The 27,053-nt window shown below is 42.3% G+C and overlaps 1 protein-coding gene across 4 annotated transcripts; it reads right to left on the bottom strand.

The window, feature by feature from the left end:
• On the bottom strand, positions 1–25,062 carry VLDLR (very low density lipoprotein receptor). Of its 4 annotated transcripts, none has more exons than XM_061628971.1 (19): positions 24,421–25,062; positions 15,315–15,440; positions 13,011–13,133; positions 12,167–12,289; positions 11,048–11,428; positions 10,831–10,953; positions 10,273–10,395; positions 9,713–9,832; positions 9,506–9,631; positions 8,915–9,086; positions 7,613–7,837; positions 6,796–6,914; positions 6,250–6,389; positions 5,859–6,000; positions 5,121–5,270; positions 4,205–4,282; positions 2,798–2,878; positions 2,475–2,644; positions 1–611 (listed from the first exon to the last, which is right to left on the bottom strand). In XM_061628971.1, exons 1-19 carry the CDS (start codon positions 24,527–24,529, stop codon positions 576–578), a joined length of 2,667 nt encoding a protein of 888 aa, XP_061484955.1. In that variant the 5' UTR covers positions 24,530–25,062; the 3' UTR covers positions 1–575. The 4 variants fall into 4 exon arrangements, with proteins under 4 accessions (XP_061484955.1, XP_061484965.1, XP_061484975.1 ...); XM_061628981.1 differs by having other exon boundaries at positions 15,315–15,434; XM_061628991.1 differs by lacking the exon at positions 24,421–25,062 and adding an exon at positions 24,062–24,179.
• Between the last annotated feature and the right edge of the window lie 1,991 nt (positions 25,063–27,053).

The following is a 27,053-nucleotide window of genomic DNA, read 5'->3' as shown; positions in this document are numbered from 1 at the left end:
TAGATTTGCTTCTCTTTAATTTCATTTCAGTGTTGAAATTTACAGTGGTTTTCTGATACAGAGTAGTTGTCCTCTGCACACCCCTGTAGGTGGTTCAGGGAGGACAAAATTCACAATTCATACAAAAGTTAAAGTTTATAAATTTTTGGCAATTAATTTGAGTAACCCGTTTTCTCCTATTGCCATTGCCCAACCATTGTAAAAAGTTATACAATAATTTACATTGAAATTTGTTTTTTCCAAAGTGCTTAATAGACTGTCCTCAGGAAAATTTACAGTGGGCCTGTACAATTATTTACAGTTAGCACTTCTGTAGCACTTGTTATTTCAATATGGCTTTTTGGAAAGTGCTTTATACATGGCCAGCGGTGGCAATACTTATTAAAAGGGTTACAGGTAACCAGTAACTTAAAAGCTGAGTTGTTGCGGACAGACATTTACAGCTTTGTATGAAAATGGTTTGTGAACTTGTGCCACGTGCATCTTCATTCTTCCATGATGGGAAGGAGATCTGTTCAGCCACTGGCTACCATCCAAAAAGTGTAGAACACAAATCGACTAGAAGATGATTGCCTTCAAGATAAGTCATCATCTGTGCTTACTACTGATATCTGTTTAGAAGACAAATGAAGGTTAGTGACAGTGTAATCCCTCCCGTTTCATGCACTGAAGTTCTTCGAGCAAGCAATTTATGTTTAACACGAGGTAGTCCCTGCTGTCAGTTTTGCATGACAGTATTGGTACACAGTACTTATCTTGTCTTTTACTTAAATGCAGAAGAGAAGAGCTTACTAGCAAGTAGGTGTTCCATCTTTAGCAGCTGATACAAAATTATGTATGTTGTTGAGCCTCAAACATGTCTTAGCCACTTGCTCAGACAGGACAGCCTCCAGGTTTCTAGGGCCCTAGGGCACAGGGTGTCATTGGTCCCTCTCATTCTTTTCCCTGCCAACATTTGCCACCCTGGGCTCCTGGCTGGAAGGGCAAGATATAAATCAAATAATAAATAAATAACTTTAAGCCATGTAAACTCCAGCAGGTGACTCCCAACATGAGGATTAGAAGTGGAGATGCCTATACTGGGGGCAAGACAAGGGAGAAATCCATGAAGTGCTCTCCATCATTTTGCTTCCTTCCACCTACCCTCTTACCAAGTAATCCTATGTATGCTTACCTGGGGAAAAAGCTTCACTTATGGAACTTCATTATGAGGAATGAATCCTAGAATCAGGCTGCAACCCTGAATGTGCCCTGACTTGGAGACATTCAGTATCTGACAATCAGTACAAATGAGGCTGCCTATCTTCCAAGTAGGATGGAAAGCCAGCAAAATATATTTGAAGGAAGAACAGGAACTGTTTCGTATATGCTTCCTGCCTCCATCCTAACCACAACACTGTAATACTTCCAAGCCCATCCATGGGAAGGATGTGACAAGCTAGCCCTCTGCTGGTCCCCAGACAGACATTCAGTGATGGGCGCGCAGGTGTGGTTGGTGGTATTTTTGAATGGGAGCAGTAGAGGCAAACTCAGTTCCCATGTGCAATGGCCGCTCATGCCCACCATCAAGTCACCCAATATGCAAGGCCTGGTCAGGGAGCTGCACGTTGGGTAATCTGATGGTGGGCGACCACCACGCATGGGAGCCAAGCGTCTATCATTCAAAAGCAGAGTCAACCAAGGTCCCTGCTCATGGCCTGCTCTAGGCAAGGCTACAGAGCAAGAGAAGCTGTGGACACAACTACGTAACAACCCCGCGAGCTTTGCAGCAGTACCAACTGACTGCTAGGACACAAAGCAATTACTGCACCACTCTCCCGATCAGTCCCATGAGGGTCAGGCTGACAGAGTCAGGCTGGGGTCAGAAAGGGGCCCTTCTGAGCTTCTGGATCCTTGGACAGTGCCTGATCAGGCTGGCTGCTAGAGCTGGGTCTGTCCCCAGAGCATTCCTATACAGTTACCATTAATGCTACAAAAGCTAGTTTGGGATTTGAGACTTTATTAACAAGGACAAGTAGCCGTAGGACTGGTGTCCCTGCAACCAAATCCAATTTGCAACAGTTGCTGGGATCCATTTAAAACTGTAAATCTGAGGTAGCCAATGTGGTGCCCTTCAACTCACATGATCCCTGACCACTGGCCATGCAGGCTGGAACTGACAAGAGTTATAGTCCAAAATATCTGGAAGGCACCACATTGATTACCACCCCTTTAGATACTATAGGGAAGTGATGCGATATTCCATAGCTTTCTACAGGGTACCTAGAACTCAATATCTGCTGCAGCTACATTAGTGTCTGTTAGAAACTAGTGGTAGCCATTATGTGTTAGGAACACAAGAAGCTGCCCAATACCAATTCAAACCATCTAGTCTACACTGACTAGCTGCAGCTCTCCAGGAACTGAGCCGAGAACCTTCTGCATGTAAAGTAGATGCTCTACCACTGAGCCCTTCCCTTAAAGAGTTCACTTACAGCTGGATATGTATGTCCCACTGAACCACTGTGTCTTCCAATATCTATGGAAAGGTCTTCTTCAGTTGTTTTTAAGTATACTGGATTGTCGAAATTCATGCTTTTCATGTTCTTGTGCTGCCAGTTACGCCACATGAAGTAACTGCCTGCTGCTGCCATAGCCAACAATACTGAAAGAAATTGCAAGGTTGTATTCAGCTGGCATATTTTAAACTAGCTCAGACAGCTGAACAGTCTTGTGGCATAAGTTTAATCTAGCTATCACCAGGAATAAGTACACTGGAAATATCTTACTTGATTTCAGTGCACCATCTTATACTTACATACAGGAAGAATGGCCCATGTTGCAGAAGAACTTCTGGAAGAAGTCAGCTCTTCTGACATGGGGCTGCTTCGATTTTGCCCTAAGAAAAGAGTAGTTTTAACATCCACTTTATTTACTGCCAAGTACAGCTTGAGCAAAATTCCTATATTTGGTAGAAAGCTTTGCGTAGCAAAGGGTTTATACTCTAAGGAAGAAAGTTGTCTGCGCTTAGTCACCTGTTTGTTCCTGCAGAAAGATGCAGGCATATTGCCACAAATCCTACTTTTGTAGAATATTGGCCAATGCATCATGGTATGACAGTTCCATCACTGTGCTGGCACAGTAGCATTTCTTGCTACAGTCAGAAGTGGATTCTCTAGTTTAGAAAAGATGGACCAACCTTGTAGGCACCAAACATTACAGCTTTGGGTAGAAAATGGTAAACTGAAGCTTAAGACAGACAAGATGAAGTTATGGTTGCCTGGGGATTCTGGAGAACTACAAGTGTCCAACCATTCTCCAAGTCTGCAGCTTGGGGGTATCCTAGACACAGGCTTGGATGGCAAGGTTGCTGCAATTACTAGGAGCACCTGTTCTCAGCTGCACCCTTTCCATGATAAGGAAGTCCTGGTGGCCATGATCATTCATGCCTTTATTTCTAGATTACTTTAATGTGTTCTACATGGCTGCCTTTGAAGATAAGAATGTAACTCCACAATACAGTACTGTCTTCCAGATACATGTGACAGCCACATCCAGGACCAACTTAGGTTTCTGAACTCTCAGCACTGCTTATTTCAAAGTGCTGGCTGACTTTTCAAACACCCAAACAGTTTTGAGACCAGAGTATTTTAAGAATTGCCTCTGAGCATATGAAACTGCCCAACCCTCAAGCTGATCTAGCAAGGCACTGCTCCATGTCTCTCTGCCACTGACAGTCTGACAGATGAGCAGAAGGGACAGGGCCTTTCCTATGGCAGTGCCACCAAGTGTTGGTATGTCCAATCCAAAGAAATCTGCTTTGGCTAAAAGCATCACACAACTTTTGGCAAGCAACTAAAACTTTCTTCCAGCAGGAATTTTGATTTGTCTTTTGAACTGAGTTTTACTGCTGCTTTTATTGCAAATTATATAGTAGAGCAGTTTGTTGTAATTTGGTCACTTTTAGTTATATAGGGAGAATGTTGTGCAAACAAAGTTTTACAAGTCAGGAGTGTACAGTTGTGGTAATCCTTATCAAGGTCTCATGACTCTACATTCTTGCTCAAGAACTTAAGTACCTTGCTGAAGGAGACCTTAGCCCAGTGTTCTTTGAAATAATCCAAACATCCGGGGTCTGCCAAAAGACCTTTGTGCCCACCTGCTTAGAGGTTTGAGCATTAGTTTATTCTGCTTCACCGTCAACACATTGCATTAGGACCAATACCTCCAGAAAGTGGTCCAGGTGGTTTTTCTGTTCTGCTGTTGTCGTTTGCCTCAGAGTAAGCCGCAGTAGTTCCTGTACCTGAAATTATAGATCAATAACTTTGAAGCCCAGGGGCATCCACAGATGAACATGATCATGCATGTTTCAAGTTAGTTTTGGATTGCAAGATGTTAGCAGGCTACAGCTTCATAGGACAGTAAATCCAAGGATGTCATTAGATCAGTTCTTAAACACCTAGAAGTTCAGGCTCAAATTATCCAGCCCTTAGCTACTTAAGCCATTTTGGTATTTTTATATAAAAAGTTGAGGGATCAAGTGTATTTCAGAACCTATGCTGGAAGATAAAGCCAGGACTAAAATCTGAGAGAAGTACTTAAGCACCATTTGAACAATGGAATTTAAGTTGCATTATGCTGAGAACAAGCTGCAGGACCAGCTGAATACATTGCTATTTGGAATACCAATTACCTAGCACTCCAAGAGATGCTATAGTAGGTTTATTATATATATGTGTTTTACATTCAAACCAGCAAATCGCATGCCATCTAGAACTATGCTTTTGGATTAATAGAGCTCGATTATTCGAAGTGTTTTGCTTCCCTGTAGGTTTTATGTCAGCACCCTTTGTTATTGTAGACGGGGAACTAAGGCAGAGATCATCATTTGTCCAATGCAACCAAACAAGTTCAGGGCAGAGGATGAGATTATACGTCACTGTACATTACTGTGATCATCATCAGATTGGCATTTGATTCTATTGTGTGCCTACTATAGCATGTGATATCCATGAGAATATGTAAAGAGCAGCCAGAATGCTGTTAAATGACCAAACCAAAGCATTTTAAGAAACATTAATGCACAAGATGAGGAGGGCAGAGACTTAAGAGAAGCAAGTTTAAGGAGAATGTAAGTATACCTCTGCATCGTAAGCCATTATCTTGCAACTTATCTCCATCAGGGCATATGCAAGTATACTTTGGGGAACGTTCATTTATCTGGGGAGCAGGCAGGCACAGATATTCACAGCCTCCATTTATCATGTTCTCCTCTTCACACCAGTTCTTTCCTGTGGGTAGATGTTTTCAAACATGTTCATTTAGTATCATCTATTATCAGATCAGATTAACATAAGCAGCCAAGTCTGTGGTCAGTTTACTAGGTAAGTTGTTTTGACTTCTTGTCAAGAAGGCACTCAAAATGGTTCTCATCTTCCAATCTTAGATTCAATCTTGGAAGACACTCCTAAAAATGGAGCATCCTTTCCTGAGCATGCATTCGTTAGGAAAAATGCTGCCTATATTTCTAGCATAGGATGCCATTTGTTCCTTGACTCTTAAGAGCATCACACAAGCCATGTTGGGAGTCTCATACACCAGCCTTTGGGTCCCCAGACATTGCTGGACTACAATTCCCATCATGCCTGACCAATGGCTATGCTCGCTGAGGCTGATGGGAGTTGTAGTCCAACAACATATGGGGGCCCAAAGATTGGGAAAGGTTATCCTAGACCAAAAACAGATTAGTGAAAACCTTGACAGAATGAAGCAGAGTTTGGGGCAACCACCACCCTTACTTTCAGGTGCATTATGCAACTTAAAGTAGGTTTTTTCACATGTTGAGAACCTGTCACACTACACAGCACTCATCCTGTTACCTGATTGTTGTACAAGTTCATGGTACACAATGATGTCTTGAGCATCATACAGGTTGTTCACTACTGTTTCCAGTTCAGCTCCTGTGAACTTATTTGCACCATATACAGCTTCATTTTCCCCATCAGTCCAGTAAACAGTGTCCTGGAAGTAAGTTGATTATATCAGACTACAGGATTATTATTTTAAATTGCTACAGGTAAAGAGTATGCTAGTAAATAGCAAATGCTGAGCATGTGTTGTATCAAATTCTACTAGTAAAGTCAAAACAACTTTTCAGTAACAATCAGTTTGCTGCCTCTTGGCTACACTCAAATATCACTGAAGTCTACAGCATTTCTGCAGCTCAAAGCCACCACTCCTAACTTGCCCCAGCAGGACCAAGGCTCTTACCTCAAATATTGTCAGAGCAAAGGGATGAGCAAGGAATTCATGTGATTCCAACACAATCCTACGGTCATGTCCATTCATATCAACACTAAACAGCTTGTGCAGCTTTGAATCAACCCAGTAAAGACGATTCTTCACAAGATCTAAAGAGAAATGTTTCAAGCACTTAGGAAACAGCCACTTTTTGGCAAGAGCTTGCCTAAATGTATTTTTAAGCCTAGATATCTAAAGGAAGCTTTTCCGTAGTGTTCTTAGCTATGCAGTGGCTAATTAAGGCACCACAAAATGCAGATTACAAGAACCCTATCAGTATCACAAGTAGATAGCAATGATAATAAAGAAGCCATGGAGGCATATCAATACCCCCAAGGCTGGGGATTGGCTTGATTTGGGATGGGGAGGGAAGCAACTCAGGCCTCACGCTCTGACATGAAGTAATTCATCCTAGAAGGTTACTTGCCTTCATAACCTTAAGCCACTAATCCCAATTAATCCAACTCTAGGAATTCCTTAAGTAAGCAATTCCAGCATAGTATGAAGAATATATACCTAGTGCAATACCATTAGGCCTCTCAATATCTGTTGTCACAATCTGCTGCCTGTCAAGTCCATTCATCCCTGCTTTTTCAATTTTGGCTGGTTCACCCCAATCAGACCAATACATGAAGCTGTAAGAGAAACCAGATAAAAGCTGTCATGAATCTGTTCTGTTCTATTAGCCAACAGTACTGTCTAGATCATTTTGTGAATGTTTCTTCTTCAGCAGTTGCATCAACTATTGTTTTATATGTTCAGCCCTAAAACTTTGGCTCATGTTCTAAAGTCCAGGTCCCTGAACACTACAATATGGACCTTTTTTGCCCTCCTGTTACCAACTCTTGGTACACTAAGTACTATTTTTACCAATCCGATATAAAAAAATGACAGATATTTTCCCTTAAGATCATCCTTCTGTTGTACCAAAGCATTATGTTCATGCCTGAAAAAATAGTTTTCTCAAGCAGGGTATGCAAGTGTCACAGGCAGTTATTCTGACATTGCTACTAGCCATTCTTATGACACCACCTCCTGTATATGCCTTTTACAACATAGATGTGCTTACAGTAGCAGCAAATGAAAGCTTATGAAGCAAATTATTACCCTTGTATTAGGATTTGTAGGCTGTGTAATCCTCAACACCCCCCCTCTTCCGAAAAGGAATCCTCTCTCAAATTGTGAGTTTCCTCTTTCACTACTGCAACTGCTGATGTAGCTTCAGGAATGCTGCACCTGTGTTCAGCTAGACTCTGCTATAGAATCTTGAATATACTCTAGGTTTATAACCTTAACATGCTTTCATTCATGAAAGCATCTAAACATTGCTTACCCAGAAAGTGGATCCACAGCAATCGAGGCTGGTTCTCTTAAGTCGGTGTTAAACAGTATCTTTCTTTTACCGTCATTAAGGCGAGCCACAGATACAGACTTGAGAGAAGAATCAGTCCAGTAGATGTTCTTGTAAATCCAGTCAACAGCAATTCCTGCAGGACTCTGTATGTTATTTATAACCCGGTGGTGCTGTAGTGGTTTGTTATTAGAAGTAATTGAGGTGCTGGGAAGAAAGTTTCCATTAAGTCTCCAGTGAATTTAGCTTCATATTTATACACACTGCACAGGTAGTCAAAAGCCCCTGTGTTTGGTTCCAAGTTAATCCTAGACTCAGATTTATCTAGAATAAGGGTAGAAAGCCTTTCAGCTTAAGGGGCACATTTCCTGATGGGCAACCTTCTGGGAGCAATGTGGATGAAATGTTTACCTTCACAATAGGATACATTGCAACCATACAATGGAGATCCTCACACACCATACTCTCCATTCAGGAAAGCAAGAGACATCACAATTCTAGCTAAAGGGTGTGGATCAGGGACGTGACTTGGGGAAGAGTCCAAAGAGCTGGAGATACAACTGGCCCATGAGCTGAAAGCTATGAACTCCCTCCCCATACCCATTTAGGCAATTGCTTTTACCACCACATTTGCCATCTAGACTGTTTGGAAGTTATGCCTAAGGCACTTTAGCTGGACTTCCCTTCCAGAACTACATGCCTGGCACAAAGTTAAGAATTGCCCAGGACTTTTAATTCAGGACATGCACTTGCTGAATTGCAGTTGAAGCAAAACTGTTAAGTTGTGTTAGCTTCTCATTTTAGTGATGTCTTGTAAAATTGACAGCCATCTTGGAACTGTGTACAAAAGGGTACAAGTATAGTAGCTCAAAACATTGTCCTTAAGACTTTGTAAGGTTTTGGGGAGTTGCTAGGAGGTCTTGCCAAGTACATAATTTTTAACAGATCATGCTTTATGGTAGCTGCCATCTTCTCTACATTTTCCTAGTATACATACAACTGTTCTATTCTTCAGCTGGAGCTGTGGAGCTATAGATGTGTGTCTGGTGACCTGTATAGCTTATGCTAGGCTGCCGATTATCCATGATTGGATTAAGGACCCAGAGTAGGGCACAAGACATATGCTGTACATCACCTCCAAAAATTAAGTCACAGTCCCTTAAGGGAAAGACTGGAGATCTGCTACAAAATAGCTAAGTTAAAGATGTTAATCTTTTAGGTAGGTGTCCAAGCAACTCTTCAGTACTATTATCCATATGGGAACAGCTTACAAAGTCAGTTTACCTGAGGATAGCATTTGGCCCAACATCAGCCCAAAAGACTGTGTGCTCAGCCATGTCAGCATCCAGAGCAACAACATTTCTCAGGTCTCCTATCAGCTGGGTATAGTCCTGCCTTTCTAGGGCAAACTGCCTGATGTTCCAGCGATTAGTAAAAAGCAGACTTGGTTCTCCTCCTGCAAGAACAGATTAGTATAGAGCTACTAGATGAAGTATTGGAATATACTGCCACATGCCGTAGAAGTTTTTTACCATGAGCACATGCTTTGTAGTAATTTCAAGTCAGTGAACCTTATTTCCCACATATAGGCCAATTCAGGGTTCTGCTTAGCCATTCAGGCATCTTCATTCTATTTCAGAAATCCGTATGCTAACTGATTAAGCTTCAGAGGTAGTCAGTGACACAAAATATAAATTAAAATAATCCTTCTAGGACCTTTTGCAAGGTGGACAACTCTTATTAGGGTCTTTCAGACTCATGGCTATGGTAACCTACCCGTCTGAAATGAGTTAGCAATTGCTTTATATCCTCCAGTGGCAGATTATGGACAGAAATCAATAGTTGCTTTATACCAATATCACCCAATTTACTTACCAATTGCTTTACATACTCCAGTTTGTGGATCCATCCGGTAGCCACGGCTACATTCACATTTGTACCCCAATTTTGTATTGATGCAGATTTGACTGCAGATACCAGGATTCTGGCATTCATCAATGTCTAGAAGAAAACATCTACTTAGGTATAGTACCACAATATGAAGACAGGTTTCAGCAATACCCTCTACTATAGAACACCTACCTCCACATGTTTTTCTGTCTATCAATTCAAAACCAGCAGGACAATCACATTCATAGCCTATGACCATGTCTCTGCAGATATGAGAACAGCCTCCATTGTTCACCAAGCATTCATTTATGTCTGGAAGAAAACAGAAGTGCCACTCAGTCCTTTGTTAGGTTTGTTCCATATACTTGGAAGCATGGCTGATGCAGTATCTCCCTAAAACTTGTACAGAAGTCTGCTGCAATGGAGGAAGAACCACAAACAGTTGTTGGATTAGCATATGACCCATTAGTACAGCATAATGTATGACTGCTCATGTCGGGAAATTGCTTTACTACTAGCAGCCTCCAGGTAGCAAAGCATGTTACCTTGCTGGCTTTAAAGGAGACATGGGAACACATGTTGCTGTTGAATGTAATTTGGCTATAATTAAAGCTCCAACCCTGAATGGAGTTTTTTTTTAAAAAAAAGAAAACACCAATAATATGGAAATTAAACAGTCAGAACTAAGCAGACACAAGCCTGTTAAAGGCTCCCTTGTACCAACAATTCAGCCTACTTTACCTACAACTTACTGCACTTTTTGAGAGGCTCATCACTCCAGTCTTTGCAGTCCTGTTTCTGGTTGCAAACTTTACTGGAATCTATGCACTCTCCACTCCTGCATCTGAATTTGCCAGGTCCAGTGCACTGATTAACTGAGGTCAGAGAGAAGAGGCATGCAATATTAAACAGTTGTTCCCAACTCAAAAATGCACACTCTGGGTGTTATCAATGAGTATTATTGGTGTCAGTTTTATCATTCAAAATATACCATCTTCCCACAGTGGCTTATAACATGTAGAAGAGTTTAAAAACCATGTACAATCTAGGCTAATGATAATAGCTGCAGTAACACTAATATCTGGCCCTTTCTGTTCAAATAAGAAAGTCAAGACATTATTCCTCAGTGATATTAAGACAATACAAGGGCATGTGCCAAGCAGCAAGCTTCACCCAGCTGACACCTCTCCAGGATGCCTCTAATGCAAAGACTATCAGAGCCACTACCAGGATCACTAGAGGCCATATTCCATGTGACATTTCTTAAAGTTTCCATACATCTTCACTGCCTTGAGATACTACTTACTTACCCACTTGACAGTTCACTTCATCGGATCCATCTATGCAGTCCCTCACACCATTACACTGTCGGGTCCCATGAACACAGTTTCCATCCTCACATCTGAACTGGTCAGGTCTGCATGTCTGAAAAGCTGGGAAGGGGAGAGGACTCAAGAACTAAGCTTACCATTTAATGAGACAAAGAACAACATTTCTGCCCTCCAAAGGCAACTGTCAGTTACTTACAGCAATTTATCTCATCGCTTCCATCTTTGCAGTCAATGTCGCCATCACAACGCCACTTCTTGTGAAAACATTCATCTCCTGAGTCACACAGCATTTCACTCTCTCCACATTTCACAGTACGGACAGGCTGGCGGCCACACTGCTCTGAAGATTCATCTGACCAGTCAGTACAGTCAGGTTCGTTGTCACATACCCAGTTAATTGGAATACAGGTGCTGCTTTCAGTTTTGCATGAGAATTCATCTACTCTACAAGTAGGTGCTGGACAGCCTACCTCATCACTACCATCACTGCAGTCTTCTTGCCCATTGCAAGCAAAGTCTTTTGAGATGCATTGCCCATTGGCACATGTGAATTCTTCTGGATTGCAAGTTATATTGGCTAAGGGAAAAACACAACACAGGTTTTTTTAAGCTAAGTAATGCTTTTCAAGAAGTCATTGTGGGGGGAATAAAAAGTATTGAAATACTAATATATGCTTGTATTTTCATTTAAAGTAAACTCATCCTGCTAGTGTCAAGTGTAACAGTTAAGCTGCCACCTGATCTAGGGCCTAAATTAACTAGGACTTTAGTAGTGAAGCAACTGGATTATTTAAGGTTACATTTTGTAATTTAAGCGATTGGTAAGTAGAAACATTCAAGCTGAAAGCTACTGAAAGAATTGCTATCTAGATGCAAGAAAAAAGCTTCTATCTTCACTGTAGCCTTGCAGTTTCCATCAGCATTGTTTAACATACTACAAAACGGCAGTTTGGAAAGGAAGAGCTTTTCATTTATATAATTGCTTTTTATTGGTAGTCTATGATTTGCTATTTTAAGCAAGTGTTCTTTACCCATTATTCTTTTAAAGGTTGTGGTATACCTGAGACTCTACAGTAGTCCCAGAAAACACTCGTGGGGAATTTGCTTAAGTCCCTTTAAGCTGAAACACAAAACCATCTAGTGAAGTTTACCTCAGGACCTGATGTTTGAGTGTCAATATGCTATTTCAGGTGCAGCTAGTATCTCTTAGGGTGCATTAGTGTGGCTGGATACTTCCTAATTCATACATATTGCTCAATGTGATGTAGACCAGATGGCCAAGTCATTCATACAACCATAAGAAACTCTGGCTTACCACAACCATCTTCATCTGCACCATCATCACAGTCGTTTTCACCATCACATTTCCAGGACACTGGGATACATCGACTTGATCGAGGACCACAGCTGACTTCCCCTATCTCACATATTTTTGTGTCTATTGAGAAGTGATCAAGAGTTCACTTTTTACAAAATGCTTTGAAGTCCTAATCCAAGTACTTTAAAAGTTTCCATTCAAGTCAGGTGTCATGCACAGCTGCAAGTAAGGCTTGGTCTATGATCTCTGGTCATGTTTCCTGAAAAATACTATCCAGAGGTAAGACTAGGAATCTCTCTTCCCCTCAGCATTTCTTTCATTTCTAATGTTCTATAGATTTGGCTTGATGCTTGTTTACAAATATCAAACAGTTGCAGCTCAAGAACCCGTACCCTGCATTATTGATTCTGGAAGTGAATACATTTTAAAAGCCAGGATTGGCTTATGGCAAGTTGGCAATATATTTAATGGTTGCACTAGCGCTAAAGTTTTATTTAATTATGGATCAAGGGGCCAGGAGTTAGAATACCATCATGGCTTTCACCTGAAGTACAGAAGCCTACCCCTAGAGTGAAAGTAGATTAAGATTTGGATTGTAGGCCAGCTGGATATGACAAGGCATAGGCTATCTGTATTCAAATCCCACCCTGACTATCTCCTACCCAACAGCTCTGCCCTACTGCTTAGGAATGTATTTGTCACTTTTGCACAGCAGGCTCTTTTTCCTCAGCTGTATAAAAAACATGAATGTAGCACGTCACCTACAGAAGCCTCTCACTTAGCTTCAGTTTTAAGGGAAGGTGGGACAGTTGCCTTGTGGCATAAAGGCAAGGCTACTCACAGCATATTTCAGAACGTTCATCAGAACCATCTTCACAGTCAATATCTCCATCACACTGCCATCTGTTTGGTATACACTGTCCATTCAGGCAGACAAAATCTAATGCAGCACAGGTCTTCTTCACTGCAAGGAAGTTGTGTTTTACTGAATTTGTCTGAAGTGGAGGAAAAATCCCACAGCCTGCTTTCAAGGGCTCTGATAAAGAGTTGCCCCAACAGTCTACCCCCATACCCCACCCAACTAGTATAATTGTTAGTACAGTCAGGTGTCCTACAGTGCACCAGTATATGAACTTCATAACACAAAGGAAGCAAGAGGTATGAAACAAGCTTTGAAGCTCTATACTTTCTTTTCAATAAACCACTAAAATAGCTCTTTCCCACAAGTCTTCACTGCTGGTTGTACCCTAATTCATGAGCCACTAGATATAGCAGAGCATCCATTAAGCGCTACTGGAACAAACATAGGTAACAGTATCATAACATCAATTGCAAAATATATTATGACTTGTATGTAGAAGCACATGTTTAGTTGTGGATAGAGATGTAAAATGTCTGGAAATTTTGAAGCCATGAACAAACTTTTTCTGGACCTTTACAGAAAAAACAAATCATGGGGGGGGGGAATGAAAACATGCAATACTTATTTTTTTAGCACCTTTGACAGATCAAAAGTCACTTTGTTACTTTAAGAACATAATATGTATTATGTATAACTTAATTTACCATCCAATTATGTTTGGTGTATTAAAAATACAATTTATCTAGACAATTACAAATTTCATTTACTTTTCAATTTTTGTTATAAATGTAGCCACAATTTGCTGAACTTTTAAGGGACCTAGCATCTCTTTCATTTTGCTAATTTGTGAAGAGCAAGCAAAATTAAAAACAGGAGAAACTATTAACATGATAGAAAAAAGGAAAATTATATTCTGAAAATTATTGTCTCCGCTAGTTCTCCACAGTGTTAATGAGACCTAAAGCACTTTTTTCCATAAAGAGAATTGCTGTCATTTCAGCCACATGTAAAACATAGGAAAGCAAAATGTCAAAGGGCATACATGTAATATATTTGGTAGGGGTGCTATATGCGTGAACCAGACCTCAAATGAGCATGGTACCAACTTCTAACAGGTTTTTTGATGTGCAACTGTACTAGAAATTGGTGAAATGCCATAGTCAACAACAAATTTTATTTGCTTATAGCCATAGGCCATTGCATAACAAACTATGAACACTGTGGCAATAAAATACATTTATATCCAGACAAGAACAGTTACAACGAACCAAAATCTAATAATCTAATCTAATAGTCACCTTATTGCTTTAAGCGATACACGCTTGCTCCATTCCAAAATTTGGACAAAAGAGGCATTTTCTGCCTTCCAAGAGGTTTTGCTATAACATTCACTACAACCTAGGATGGATGGATAAACAAAACGAGCTCCATTTCATCCTGTTCATGAGCAGCTTTCTTAAAAGGAAAAATCCACCCAGTTTGTCTTACAAACAATAAAGTAATACTTGTGAGGTGGTTTGGGAAGGTTCGCTCCAAAAACGTGGAAGGAACTGGAATAATCCCCATCCCTATGACACCAAATTATGCATTACTAAAAGTAGTTTTAAGCCATCTTTCATCTACATGGATACCAGAGCAGTATATCAAAGGCATGAATAAAACCAATAATACACTAAAAGCAATAAAGCATATGGAAACCAATGAACACAGGCAGGTCACATAAATGGTTTGTTAAAAATCTGAATAAAAGTGCCTGGACAAAGCAGTTTTGTTCTTGCATTGAAGTGATTAACATATGAGCATGACTGGCACCAATCAGGAGGCCATTCCATAGACAAGAGTGCTACTACTAAAGAATGGCAATAAACAATTTGTAGCCAGTGAAGTGTACTGACCTGTTGACAGTTACCAAAGAATAAGGTAGTAGTACCTTACAAGATTTTGTTAAACTTAGACTGATGGTCTTTCTACCTCAGACCAGGCTGATCTACACATGATGACACAGTTCTAATTATGGCTTTGAGAACGGGGACTTCCGTAAGTAGCCTTAGTCAAAACCAGTAGTACATCCAACATACCACAAGATAATGAACATACTCGCTTTGTATGGATGGATGCTTTGTTAATCCTGAAATGGAATCTATAACTACAGTCAATTTGCTCTTCATGGTTTGCTGTCAGCTAAATAAGCTTAAACAAAGCATGTAAAAAGCATGCTGAAGAACTTGCTGAACTACTTTACTTGCTGAACTACCATGGCTCAGTAACCATGCATGTCCTTACCACAGGATAGTTCATCACTGTTGTCCGCGCAGTCTTTATCGCCATCACATCTCCACACCAGAGTTATGCAGCGACCATTATGACACTGGAACTGATCATCTTCACATTTTACTCTTGTACCTAGAACTGAGAAATAAGCCTGTTAGCAGTACTTCAGAGTTAGAACACATTTGATCTTTTCTCACATGGACAATGGTTCTTCATATCTAGTGTCAGCACTTGACACAATCCTTTGTTATATTGTCATGGAATGCTTTTCTAAATATGGTGAAGGGATTGTCCAGTTTCCAATGTACAAACTCTTAATTCACACAGGTTAAGCCATATCACTCTTTTGGGAACAACTAGCTTTGATTTAGTTGGTGCTCAGCAAGAAGAGAGTAATAGCCAAGTTACCTCAATACAAACCATTAATGCAGCCTTATAAATAATCCCATGAATGTTACTAGCCTGCAGCATTTACTAGTTTGTTAATTTGATATAAAAATGGCCTATTAGCAGGCAAACCAGCAGGATGGAGCAATCAGTCCCTCTTCCATCAGCTTCCTCTCACCTGCATAGAATTTCATGTCACCTGTAGCAACCTCTTAAAGCACAAATCTGCTTTAGGGGCAAGTAGACCCCATGGGTCTTGCCATTCAGTATTATACAGCCAGCACCTGAAAGGTCATTTGTATGGCCTTCTTATTCCATTAAAGCCAGGTTACTTTACAACTTTCTTTAGCCGAGTCATAAAATACAGAATCACTTAAAAATAAACATGCATGTGCATATATCTTATAATCACAGAACAGCAGAGTTGGAAGGGGCCGATAAGGTCATCGAGTCCAACCCCCTGCTCAATGTAGATATCCAACAAAGCATACCCGACAGGTGGTTGTCCAGTTGCATCTTGAATGCCTCCAGTGTTGGAGAGCCCACCACCTTCCAAGGTAATTGGTTCCATTTTCGTACCGCTGTTAATAGTCAGGAAGTTTTTCCTGATGTTCAGCCAAAATCTGGTTTCCTGTAACTTGAATAAGTTAACCTTGCCTAGCTCAGCTGTGACAGCCCATCAAAAAGAGGCTTAATGTACAGTTTCACCATCAATGAATGTTTTGCTGTCACCTTGGGGGAGAGCCCTATTGAATATCTGGGGATCCCTCTTAAATATTTGGTGAGACGGAAGACTAAATTTTTGCCAAACCACTAATACAGACCATAGATAAAACTACCTGTCTAGTCAATTTATAATCTGAGAGAAGATAAGGTACACTCATACTCCTTTTCTATAGCTGAACAAATTAACTTCTTCGTTCACAAAGCAGGGATAGGTTAGTAACAGTGGCAAGTATGTAGAGGTGTGGCTACTGTCATCCTGGAAAGGCTTTGCAAACATGCATTTGAAGTGTGAGATTGTGTCTGAAGACAGACCAAGGCTGCTTTCACATATGGGGCTAATACCGCTAGTTTAACGGATTAAAATCGTAGCGTTTTGTTCCGGATTTCAAAAATCCCTTTCATACTGCAGTACCTGTTATACCGGCATTTTGCGCAACAGTCTTTCACACACAGAGCAGAGTTTTTCTCCCCCCTCCTTCATTCGGCCTCATGCAACACCAGATGAGCAGGTCTTCATCTACCTTTGGTTTGAGGCCTGTTCATTCGGTGAGTGGGGGGGGGGGTTGAAAGAGGCGCGATCGCGATCAGCTGAGAGGCGCGGCAGCGCAGCAGCATAGGCTCTGGTTGAGGACAGGCTGAGCGAAGGCTGCATGCTGGGAGGGCTGTTGGTAAGGGCGGGAATGCATTGCATGATGGGATGGCTGTCACGTAAACAGTGGCAGCTAGCGCAAAACTTCCAAAATCTTCCGGGTTCCCAGCCTGCTATCGGAATTTTTCTGGTATCATTTATTGAGGAAATTAGTGCTAAACGTCCACTACATTTGACCAGAATTCCAGAGCTACCCATTATGTCATGTGAAAGCTCAAATTTAATGTGCAAATTAACAGGAAATCAATTGTCAGAATAACGGAATAAAGTGCAGTGTGAAAGCACCCTAATGTTTCAGAAGACATGCAGGTAGGAGCAGAACCAAGCAAATGGATTCAACATCAGATAAAGACTAGAGGGCAGAGATGATCAGCAAGTAATATCGTTCCAAGTTAGAAATCACTTCAGAGTTTAGTGTGCTAGTTCAGTTACACTATTCTGAGCCTATGGGATGCTCATATGAACAGGTGTTGATGAGTGGTCATACTAAATCAATGGAGTTTCAAGACCATGGAAAAAACAGATTGTCCTAAAAACATAAGCATCATGTGCCAAGACATGTTTTTTTAATTTAGCTAGATATTTTGATGGGCTGCTCAACATCTCAACAAGCACCATCTCTGCTATCCTTTCGGTGCCTTTTGAAGACTTTCCTCTTTCAACAAGCCTTTTAAGTTGAGACCTATCCCAGTCTGCGTCTGTGTTAGAATTGCTTGTTAATATGTGTTTTTTTAAATAATATTTTAACCCTTTTTAAAAAGATGTTTTTAAAGTTTTTTTAAAAAAATGTTTTTAACGTTGTTTTGTTTTAATGTATTTTAAGGTCTGTTTTTATGATGTCTTAAAGTGTTTTTAGCGTTTCTGTTTGCCACCCTGGGCTCCTGCTGGGAGGAAGGGCGGGATATAAATCAAATAATAAATAAATAAACATGTTCAACATAGTCTCAAAGTTTATAGGACCAACATATTCTAGAGGGTTCTTCATTGACCACTGAATGCTAAGCGGAATTTTAGAATTTGCGGATTTATTATTTATTTATATCCCGCCCTTCCTCCCAGCAGGAGCCCAGCCTCCCAGCGGGTACTCAAAACTAGTTTAACACTTCTCCTACCTGAATAGTAAGGGGAAATTGTGCCAAATTGGGGATTCTGTTAACAGAAGTTGCCAGTTTTTAGTATACAATAGGTAGGAAAGGAAGAGTTTTAACTAGCTTAAGCTTCTGAAAACTTACACTGAGCAATACAATCTGGCCAACAATTAGAAATGTTGAGAACCAAGAAGTAATGTGCTAATATACACAATAGTCACATTCACCCATCAGGAGTGTAGTGTCTGGCCTTTACAGATAGGAGCTCTTTAAAGTTCAATGAGAGAGGCACATCCTGTGTCCAGCCTATAGAATGCAACACTGCCTATCAGCTACTTCAATATGCTATGAGATGCTATGAACAACTTGAAATATTAGTTAACACACTTTTCAAATACTTGTAATTTGGAAGAGAATGCCACATACCCTGCATAACATTACTGATTTTAAAACAGGGATGCAAGTAACAGATCAGCTCTAATGGCAGCTGCCAATTTCACTCACTTCTAGAGACACATGGAAGAGAATGCCACATACCCTGCATAACATTACTGGTTTTAAAACAGGGATGCAAGTAATAGATCAGCTCTAATGGCAGCTGCCAACTTCACTCACTTCTTCTAGAGACACATGGGGGTATGTTGCACAAAGGCATGGAAAATGGAAATGGACTGCCTTCAAGTCAATCTCGACCTATGGTGACCCTATGAATAGGGTTTTTATGGTAAGCGGTATTCAGAGGCGGTTTACCATTGCCTTCCTCTGAGGCTGAGAGGCAGTGACTGGCCCAGGGTCACCCAGTGAGCTTCATGGCTGTGTGGGGATTCGAACCCTGGTCTCCCAGGTTGTAAGTGGAGCACAAAATGAACACCTACCATTTAAAATATTGCATTACTGCAACTATAGCATAGGTACAACTGCATAACCAGCACCCATTTTCTTGCCTGTTATCTACCAAAACACCATTCTTTGATATTAAATTGAGACCTAGCACATTAGCTGCTGCTTAAGGCTAGCCAGCCATATACAGGAACATAGGAAATTGCCTGGGTCAGATCATTGGCCCATCCAGATCAGTATTGTCAATACTTACCTGAAGCAGCTCCCCAGGATATCAAACAGGAGCCTTTCCTGCCTCCACCTGAGAAACCAGGGACGAGCCTGCAACTTTTTGCATGCAGAGTATGTGATCCACCACTGAACTACAGCCATCCTCCAATATAGTGTAGAACTGTACAGTAACATGTCAGTAGGTCTTACTTTCCATGACACGGAATAGCTTCCTTTTGCTGAGACCTTGTATATATAGCTGCAGCAAAGAAAAGGCTCCCTGGTGTACAAAGAAACTGAAAAAGCTGGCTTTTGCCTAGTATTCTACTTTTTGGACTCATTGCTCCCAGGAGTGAATAATTATGTTCCACCTCAAAACACTTACTCCATTCTTTCCCTACCAAGCTGATCTGAAGTACAATAATAAATTCTCTTCCGCACATGCAGTCAAGCTCATCTGTCTAGAAACACAGTGAAACTTGATACGTGCATTTTAAAGGCCAAGGAAATGCAGCATGATACAATGCTTGTCTTAATTTGTTGCATCATTTAGATGTTTACTTTTGTCACCTCAAGGTTAGCAGAGAGCATTTATTTTTAGTCCTCACTAGAACAGTAAATGGTGATCCAAGTCAATTCCTGACAGAGCCCCAGTATTAAGATCTCACTTGCCTTGTACACTCAGGAATACATTCCTGTGTAGAGGACAGAGCCACCAGGTAGTATTTCCTGCTTAGGTATGGAGAAGTGGAGACTTGGGAAAGGAATAAAATGGGCAGAGCACCAGCTATTGCAGTGATTCCCAGCCTGGGGGCCATGACCCCCAGGGCCCCCCAAAGTAATTGGGGGTGCAGTGAATAGTAAAGAAATGATTTTTTTAAGTCTTCATTTCCTGGATGCTGTCTGCTCCCCACTGCTGCTGCAGATGACACCTCTGCTTCGCTCCAAATAGGAGTGGAGGACTTTTGCTGAGGTGGTAGAGCGCCTTTAAGACATGCTAAGGGCAGGCGTCTACCTAAAAAACACATGGCAGATTCTGAAGGAGGCTGAGGGTGGAGCTACCAGGAAGAAGAGGGGATTACTATTGCTGACTCCTGTCTCCTCCTCCTGTCTCCTTGCTGCTGACTAGGCCCTTGCTCAGAATGAAAAGAGGTGGCTTTTGGTGGAGCAAAAGAAGCAAGGCTGCCAGGAAAGGCCACTTTCCCCCTTCCTTCCTTCCTGGCAGCCAGCCTGCCTGCCTTTTTTGACTCCTGCTTCGCTGCCGCCTCCTTTTAAAAATTATTCTTATTTACAAGGCCACCCAGATCTCACCTTTGGCCTAGATGGAGCCAAGGAGCAGTAAGGAATCTCAGGACTTGCCCGCCCCCCATCTCTGAGGCTAAATGGGTGGGCCAGCATCCCCCCTTTCTTCCACCTACACTCCTCCTCCCCAATCTCTCTCTCAAAGACGCTGCAGCAGTTGAGGGCGTCCTACCTCACACATGCCTGAGTGCATGCACGCTTGCAGATGCTGGCAGGTGTGTTTGTGTGCACTGATCTGTCTTCTGCTCTGCTCATTCCCCAAGTGCATGCTAACCAAGTCATCAGTTTTGAAAAGCACTAACCCCCCCTCCTCAATCCATCTACCCTTTTGTCTTCACAATCTAGCATCCCCACCACTACCACATTGCTGCTTCTTTTATTATTATTATTATTATTATTATTAAAGCTCAGCAGATTGGCTGAGGTTGGGGTCCAAGTTGCTCAAGGTGGTGCACATGGTTCCCCCCCTTCCCATTTTATCCTTACACTGATCCTGTGAGATAGGCCAGGCTGAGAGACTGTCTGGTCCAAGGTCACCCAGTGGGCTTCATGGCTGGGTGGGGATTTGAACCTGGATCTTAGTCCAACACTATACATACTGTACATAATCAGACTGTGGGGTATACAAATTTGGAGGGATATACCAATTTGATTGGACCTTTCCGTTAAGAAAAGAAAGCAACACCTCCCTGTCTGCAGGGGTCTTTTAATGGAAAGGGATACTTAGATATGGGATTTTGCCACACACCAATTTTTCCCAATTAACAGAGACTAAAATTACAATTAGCATGGGGGGTCCATACTTTTTCTGAGCTTACAAAGGGGGTCCCGTACTCATAAAGGTTGGGAAGCACTGAGCTATTGAACCTTTGGTTTTAGGACAATCTCAGGCTCTCAGATCTTTTTAAAATATTGTCACCACTAATGCAAGGTATCTCCTCCTATTGTGACAAACATTAACTTGGTTGGTGTTAGCCCAAGACAAAGGTGAACTATTTAGAAGTAACCGATGTAGATGTTTGGAGAATGCATTATGTAGTGATCTGGTTTGCCTCAGAGCTGATGTTAAGGCTATGAAATAAAACCTCAAGTTTCTAGAACTATATTTCTATTCAACAAGAGGGAAGCTCTCCTAAAAGTGTTCACAGTCTCCATTTAAGGAGTTACTCACACGCCAGTGATGTGGTAACTCAATGGCCAATATCTCCATATTTTAGAGCTGGGGTGGCTAAACCCCACTCCAGGAGCCTGACCCTACCTTCCCAAACAAGGTTTTCTGTCCTTCTAGACTTCACCATGGACCAGCTGAAGAAGGCTGTGCATCTGTGTGTGTTGTATGCAATCAAGCATGACATACAGCCTCCAGAAGGTTGGCTAAGGGTGAATGTGTCCCTTGAGCCAAAAAAAGGCTAACCACTCCTGTTTTAGAAGCAAGGCTATAAGTAGATCCTTATGTATAAAAACTTGATTACAAGGCACTTTAATTTTAACCATATGATGTACTTTCAGAGAGTTTGGGCATTCAGCTAGTCAGCTTTGAGTATTCAGTACAACCATAATAGTGGGAGTTCTTTTGCCCAAACCCTGGATTAACTTCACTGTTGCATAGCAAAGCACTCAATCAGGGTAGCCAATGTGGTGCCCCATAGATGTTGTTGGGCTCCAGCTCCCATTGGCATATTACAATCAACACCAACCAACTCCTGTAGTCAAACATTAATCCACAAGTAGGCACATATCCTTGATATACACTGTTAGCTACAAGTTGTACATTCTTATCAACTCTGTGCCTTCCCTTCAGCCTGTTCACTGGTATACATCGACTCCATTTCACACTCAAGCCTTTGCATTAGCATATATATACAGCAGCAGCTAATGCTACAATAGGTAAGGTAAGCAAATATGAAAAAAACAATTCTGAACTTTATTACTGAGTTTAAGTTTTGGGTATCAGCATGTAATAAAGTTTTTGATCTTGAACTGCTCTCAGCAGAGGGATTTCATTCTTTAAAGGTATCAGAAATCCATGTCTTTAGCTGTTACCCAGAAGTTAAACTAGCAGTGCTCTAAATTCAAACTGAATTAATAATGGAACTGTGCATCTTCAAAGCATTATTGATATCATGGAAAGAAGTTCATAACAGAGAGTCATTCTAGCTTACTTCATGAAAATGTGTTGATCCAAGGATGCTTAAGACAGGAACCAATGCAGTCCACTAAGTTTTAGGATATTCCTACCAGTTCATATTTCAAGCCATTCAGGATCCAAAGGCTATATATAGTTAGGGAAATATTGAACAGCAAAGAGCCCTGCTTTGGCAGGTATTTTGTTTCTTAATGGGTTTAAGAGGACAACAGCAGAACAAATTAAACTAGACATGGAGGGAGGGTTAAAACAGCTGACATGGCTACCTACTGTAAGTTCACTTGCAATAGTGACAGCCAAAGTGCTCAGGATGCATAAGGTTCAGACAAGCATTTGGGTGAACCCCAATAGAGTTTTAATTACATTTCTCATTAGGATTTAGATTTGGGGCCACAACAAACCTGGTGCCTGCTTAGCCCTAGAGAGAAAGTTGGGAAAAAATCTGCTGCACATTTCTGGCCTAGGGACCAGATATGCTGTTCTAGCCTAGTTAAATAGGTCAGATATCAGCATCATGTAGTTTCGCATGCAGGTTTTTAACACCATAGACGTTCCTCAGAGCTGTCTGGTGAGGACGCTATAGAATCAGCAGGCAGCTCCAAGTCCCCCAAGCTATTTACTCAATGTATCATTTAACTCCAAGTCTCTCCCACTTCATCTTCAGTCATGCACACCCTCTTCAAGTTATCAAGGCAAGTTTAGGAAGAGTAGTTTTAGGAAGAGGTTAGTTCATAGTTTAGCTATTCAAACACTTGCACCCCAAATGTTATTTAGAAACCTTTACATATAACACTGCTCATAGACCAGAGAAGGTGCCAAGTTAGACACAAATGCCAACCAAAATAGTAAGGAGAACAATACACATGTGTTTGGTCCCTTGCTAAGGCCACACACTATCACAATATAAGTCCTACAGTGGCCTTCCCTCCGAAAGAGTTGCCATATTTCACTTGAGTTAGTCCCTCTATTTTAGCGACTGTACTATTGGGTACCTAGCACTTCACTTTCTCACCTAAAGTATCCCTAGTCTGATTATGGAGCAGTTTTATAGAGTTTGACTGCCTTCCACTAGAAGAATACAGAAGTTCAGCAACTGATATAATACCAGGAGTACACTCTTCAAGCAACGCAGAATAAGGTAAGGAAGCTGTTCCCTTTCCTCAAGTAAGTCTCAAGAGATTGCCTACAGGGCAAAATAAGGCTCGAGGTCCCATCTCCGGTGGTACAGTTAAGGCAATAAGGCAGCAACAACCACTGGAAACAAAAAAAGCCTCTGACGTCCCTCTTCAGAGGCCTGCTAGGTTCTATGCACCGGTGCAGAAAGAGGAGACCCTTCACCCAACACAAGGGCTCCCCTCGACTCGTGACAACAACGCCAATTTGAAGACGAGCCCCCTCCCCCCATTCATACCTCTCTTAGAACGGTGAAGGCAGGTAGCATCAAGACGTGGACCTGCCTTTACAGCGTTTCGGTTTTCTCTTTTTTGAGAAGGAATATTATTCAGTGATAACATATAGGGCGTTCTGGAGGAAGGAGGAAAGACCCAGGGCTCACCCCTCCCTCTTCCTCTCTCTCCCAACCGCTCACCCACCCACGGGAACAGCCAACCCTAACGGAGGGGGGGGGAGAAAAGCAATCGCGTGCTGCTGCTGCCGGCGGCGCCTGCTTCCTCCGCCCTCGCCGCCTGCAGGGGTTCCACGCACATTCAGGAAAGGGCTTCTAAGCCACGAGAGACTCCGAGCCAACGGAGACACCTTCCTTTTACTCACCGCGCGGTCCTGGGAAGCAAGCTAAAGCGAACAGGAGCCAGAGCCCCCAGCCAGAGAACGCGTCCATCGCGCGGCACCTGCTACTGCGCCTCGCACAAGTTCGCAGCATTGAGGGAGGAGGGAGACGAGACGCGCGCGCGGAGGGGGCCCCGCAGAGTCCTTCCTCCCCCAGAGTCCTTCCTCCCCCCCCCTTTGCCCTTTTTTTCTTCCTTTTTCTTGCACAGGCCAGAAGAATACAAGCCGAAGCTGGCGTACTCCAAGCGGGGTGGAGAAAGCGGAGGACAATACAGACGGCAACAAGGAAGACAACAACCGGTCCGGGAGACGAAATTAAAAATCAAATGAAATTTAAAAAATAAAATGAATCCAGGAGGTGGCTTGCAGACTGAGCGCGCTGCCGCACACACCGATTGGGCCGGTGAGGAAGCCTCGAAGAGCATGCACAACGGGGAAGGCGGCTCCACGACGCTCTTATACGAACCGCCCCGCTCCTGTCTCCGTGTGCGCTGCTGCCGGTGACTCACGGGCGCCTGGGAGGCCTCTGGTTGGCTCTCGAGCGCCTCCAATCCCGGCCGCCTGTCCTAATTTCCTCATCCACACAACCTGCCTCCGCAGCTGTGCGCGCCCCAGACAGCAGCGAGGGGATCCCTTCAGGCCGCCGGCCAAACAAGCCGTCGCCGCAGTATTGCCGCCGCCGCCGCCGGCGTCCCCGCCCAGCTGGTGCTGATGAGGCGCGCAGGTGAACCTTCTCTTTAACCTGCCGCTGTCGCCGCGCCGCCGACTCTACACTGATTAGCAGCTCACGCCTGACCTCTTCACAGTAAGTTGTCACAGTAAGTTGTGAATTTCCCTGCGAGGGAGGTGGAGAGAGAGAAATGAACGATCGGGGGCGAGGCAACATAATTTTACCCACACGAGGTGATGCGTCCATTCTCATCTGTGGAGACACAATGAAAGGCAGGCTGGTTGTCAGGACATTACTGCCTGTGTTTGTTTGGTTTTATTTTTCCCCCAAAATGCACGTGGTTGTGGAGGGACCAAAACCTGCCTACAGCCTGGTCCTAACCTTGTTTACTTGGAAATAAATCTTCACCTGGTCTGGAGGGTTTATTTCCTGGTAAGTGTCGATCAGGATTATTGCAACCACGCAGTGCACGTGTGCTCAACCATAAGGCCCTTGGGTTCAAGTCGACTCCTATCCAAAATAAATTTGCATTGTAGCCCTGCTGCAGATCTTCTGCACGTACTTAGATAACCTGCTCTAGCTAACTGTGGTTAGGATTTTTGTCAGATTAAAAGTTCTGGAAAGGTTGAAGCTTGTCACGATTTTGTGGTATTTCAGTTGAACCTAATGAAGAAAGATATTGCTCAGATTTTTGCATCTGTTAATGTCTACTCATAAGTAAGTCCCATTGAGGTCAATTGGGACTTACTCCCAGGTAAGGGCATATAGGATTACAGCCTTCAAATGAGATTCGTAAACCTCTTAGGTTGTAATCCAATGCACAGTTACCTGGGAAGAAGTCTTGCTGAATTCAGTGGGATTTACTTTTGAATAGACAGAGGATTGCTCTCTTATACTCTGAGTACTCTATGATACCCTGGAATAAGTGCCTGAAGTTATTATTCCAACCTCCATTTTTTAAAGTGGTGGACTACAGTAGTTTAGTCACATGAGTGAGTGTGCTACTGAAAGTAGAGACTGTTCCAAGTGGTTGAAGCTTGCTGTCATATGACAGGAATGCAAATCATCGATTCCCTCCTTTAAGCAGGCTTTTCTTGTGTCTTTTAAACAGCTGCCCAACAGGCAGAAATATAACAGGTGCAACTCTGCATCACACTGTAGGCCTGCAAACATTTTGCCCAACATAGAGCTGTCAACCTTCTGAATGTGAAACATGAGCCCTACTACTGAAGTATAGCCCAGTGCATGGAAATGGAGATTCAAATGTGTTTTATTAGTGATTGTGATAGAGGGCAAGGGGTTGCAGTTATTTTGATGCACAGATGTAATCTTGCTATGTTACGTTAAACTTCTTATCCCCAGACATGTAATGTGGAAATAAGCCCCACTAATTTCAGTGGCACACAGGGCTGATTTTCATTTAACACTACACTGATAAGTATCGGAATGTATTTTTCTTACAATAAATGCATAATATATTAAATGAAAGGCAAATGATGTGCTTTCTTAAAAAGTCGAGGAAGACTGATTGGCTGTGGTTCCCTGATATGTCTCTACTCCATGTTAAAGGCATATGTCTTCCTTTGCATTTTACATGTTTATTATCAGAAACATCACTGTAACATGAGTACACTGTGACGCCCTTCCCTGGCTCTCCCTGTCAGGTTCCTACCTGCTCGTGGCTACTGCCTTTCACTAGGCACCACTAGGGACTCCACCAGTCCGGACTGCCCTTTTTTATGGTTTCTCTCTCCGCTCTAGCACAGATCTCAATAGATCCCCCTGCTAGGCAGCACCACCAGTCACGTTCTACAACCAATGTTCCCAGAGACCTTGCCTGAGTCTCTCTATCCGGTTACATTCGTGACTGCGTGCCTATGCTGTTCCCAACCCCCTTGTATCAATGCAGATAACTCATAACTCGGGGTTGCTCTGGATACTTATAATG

This window comes from Rhineura floridana, chromosome 1 (assembly GCF_030035675.1).
Source record: "Rhineura floridana isolate rRhiFlo1 chromosome 1, rRhiFlo1.hap2, whole genome shotgun sequence".
NCBI lineage: Eukaryota > Metazoa > Chordata > Lepidosauria > Squamata > Rhineuridae > Rhineura > Rhineura floridana.
This window is presented reverse-complemented; position numbering and strand designations above follow the sequence as displayed.

Excerpts from the sequence above, each read along its gene's own strand:
- VLDLR (XM_061628971.1), bottom strand. The coding sequence starts at position 24,529 with ATGCTGCGAACTTGTGCGAGGCGCAGTAGCAGGTGCCGCGCGATGGAC. Across the intron at positions 9,632-9,712 it reads AGACAGAAAAACATGTGGAG|ACATTGATGAATGCCAGAAT; the intron begins GTAGGTGTTCTA and ends GTTTTCTTCTAG. Across the intron at positions 612-2,474 it reads TGGGACATACATATCCAGCT|ATATCAGTAGTAAGCACAGA; the intron begins GTAAGTGAACTC and ends TCTTCTAAACAG.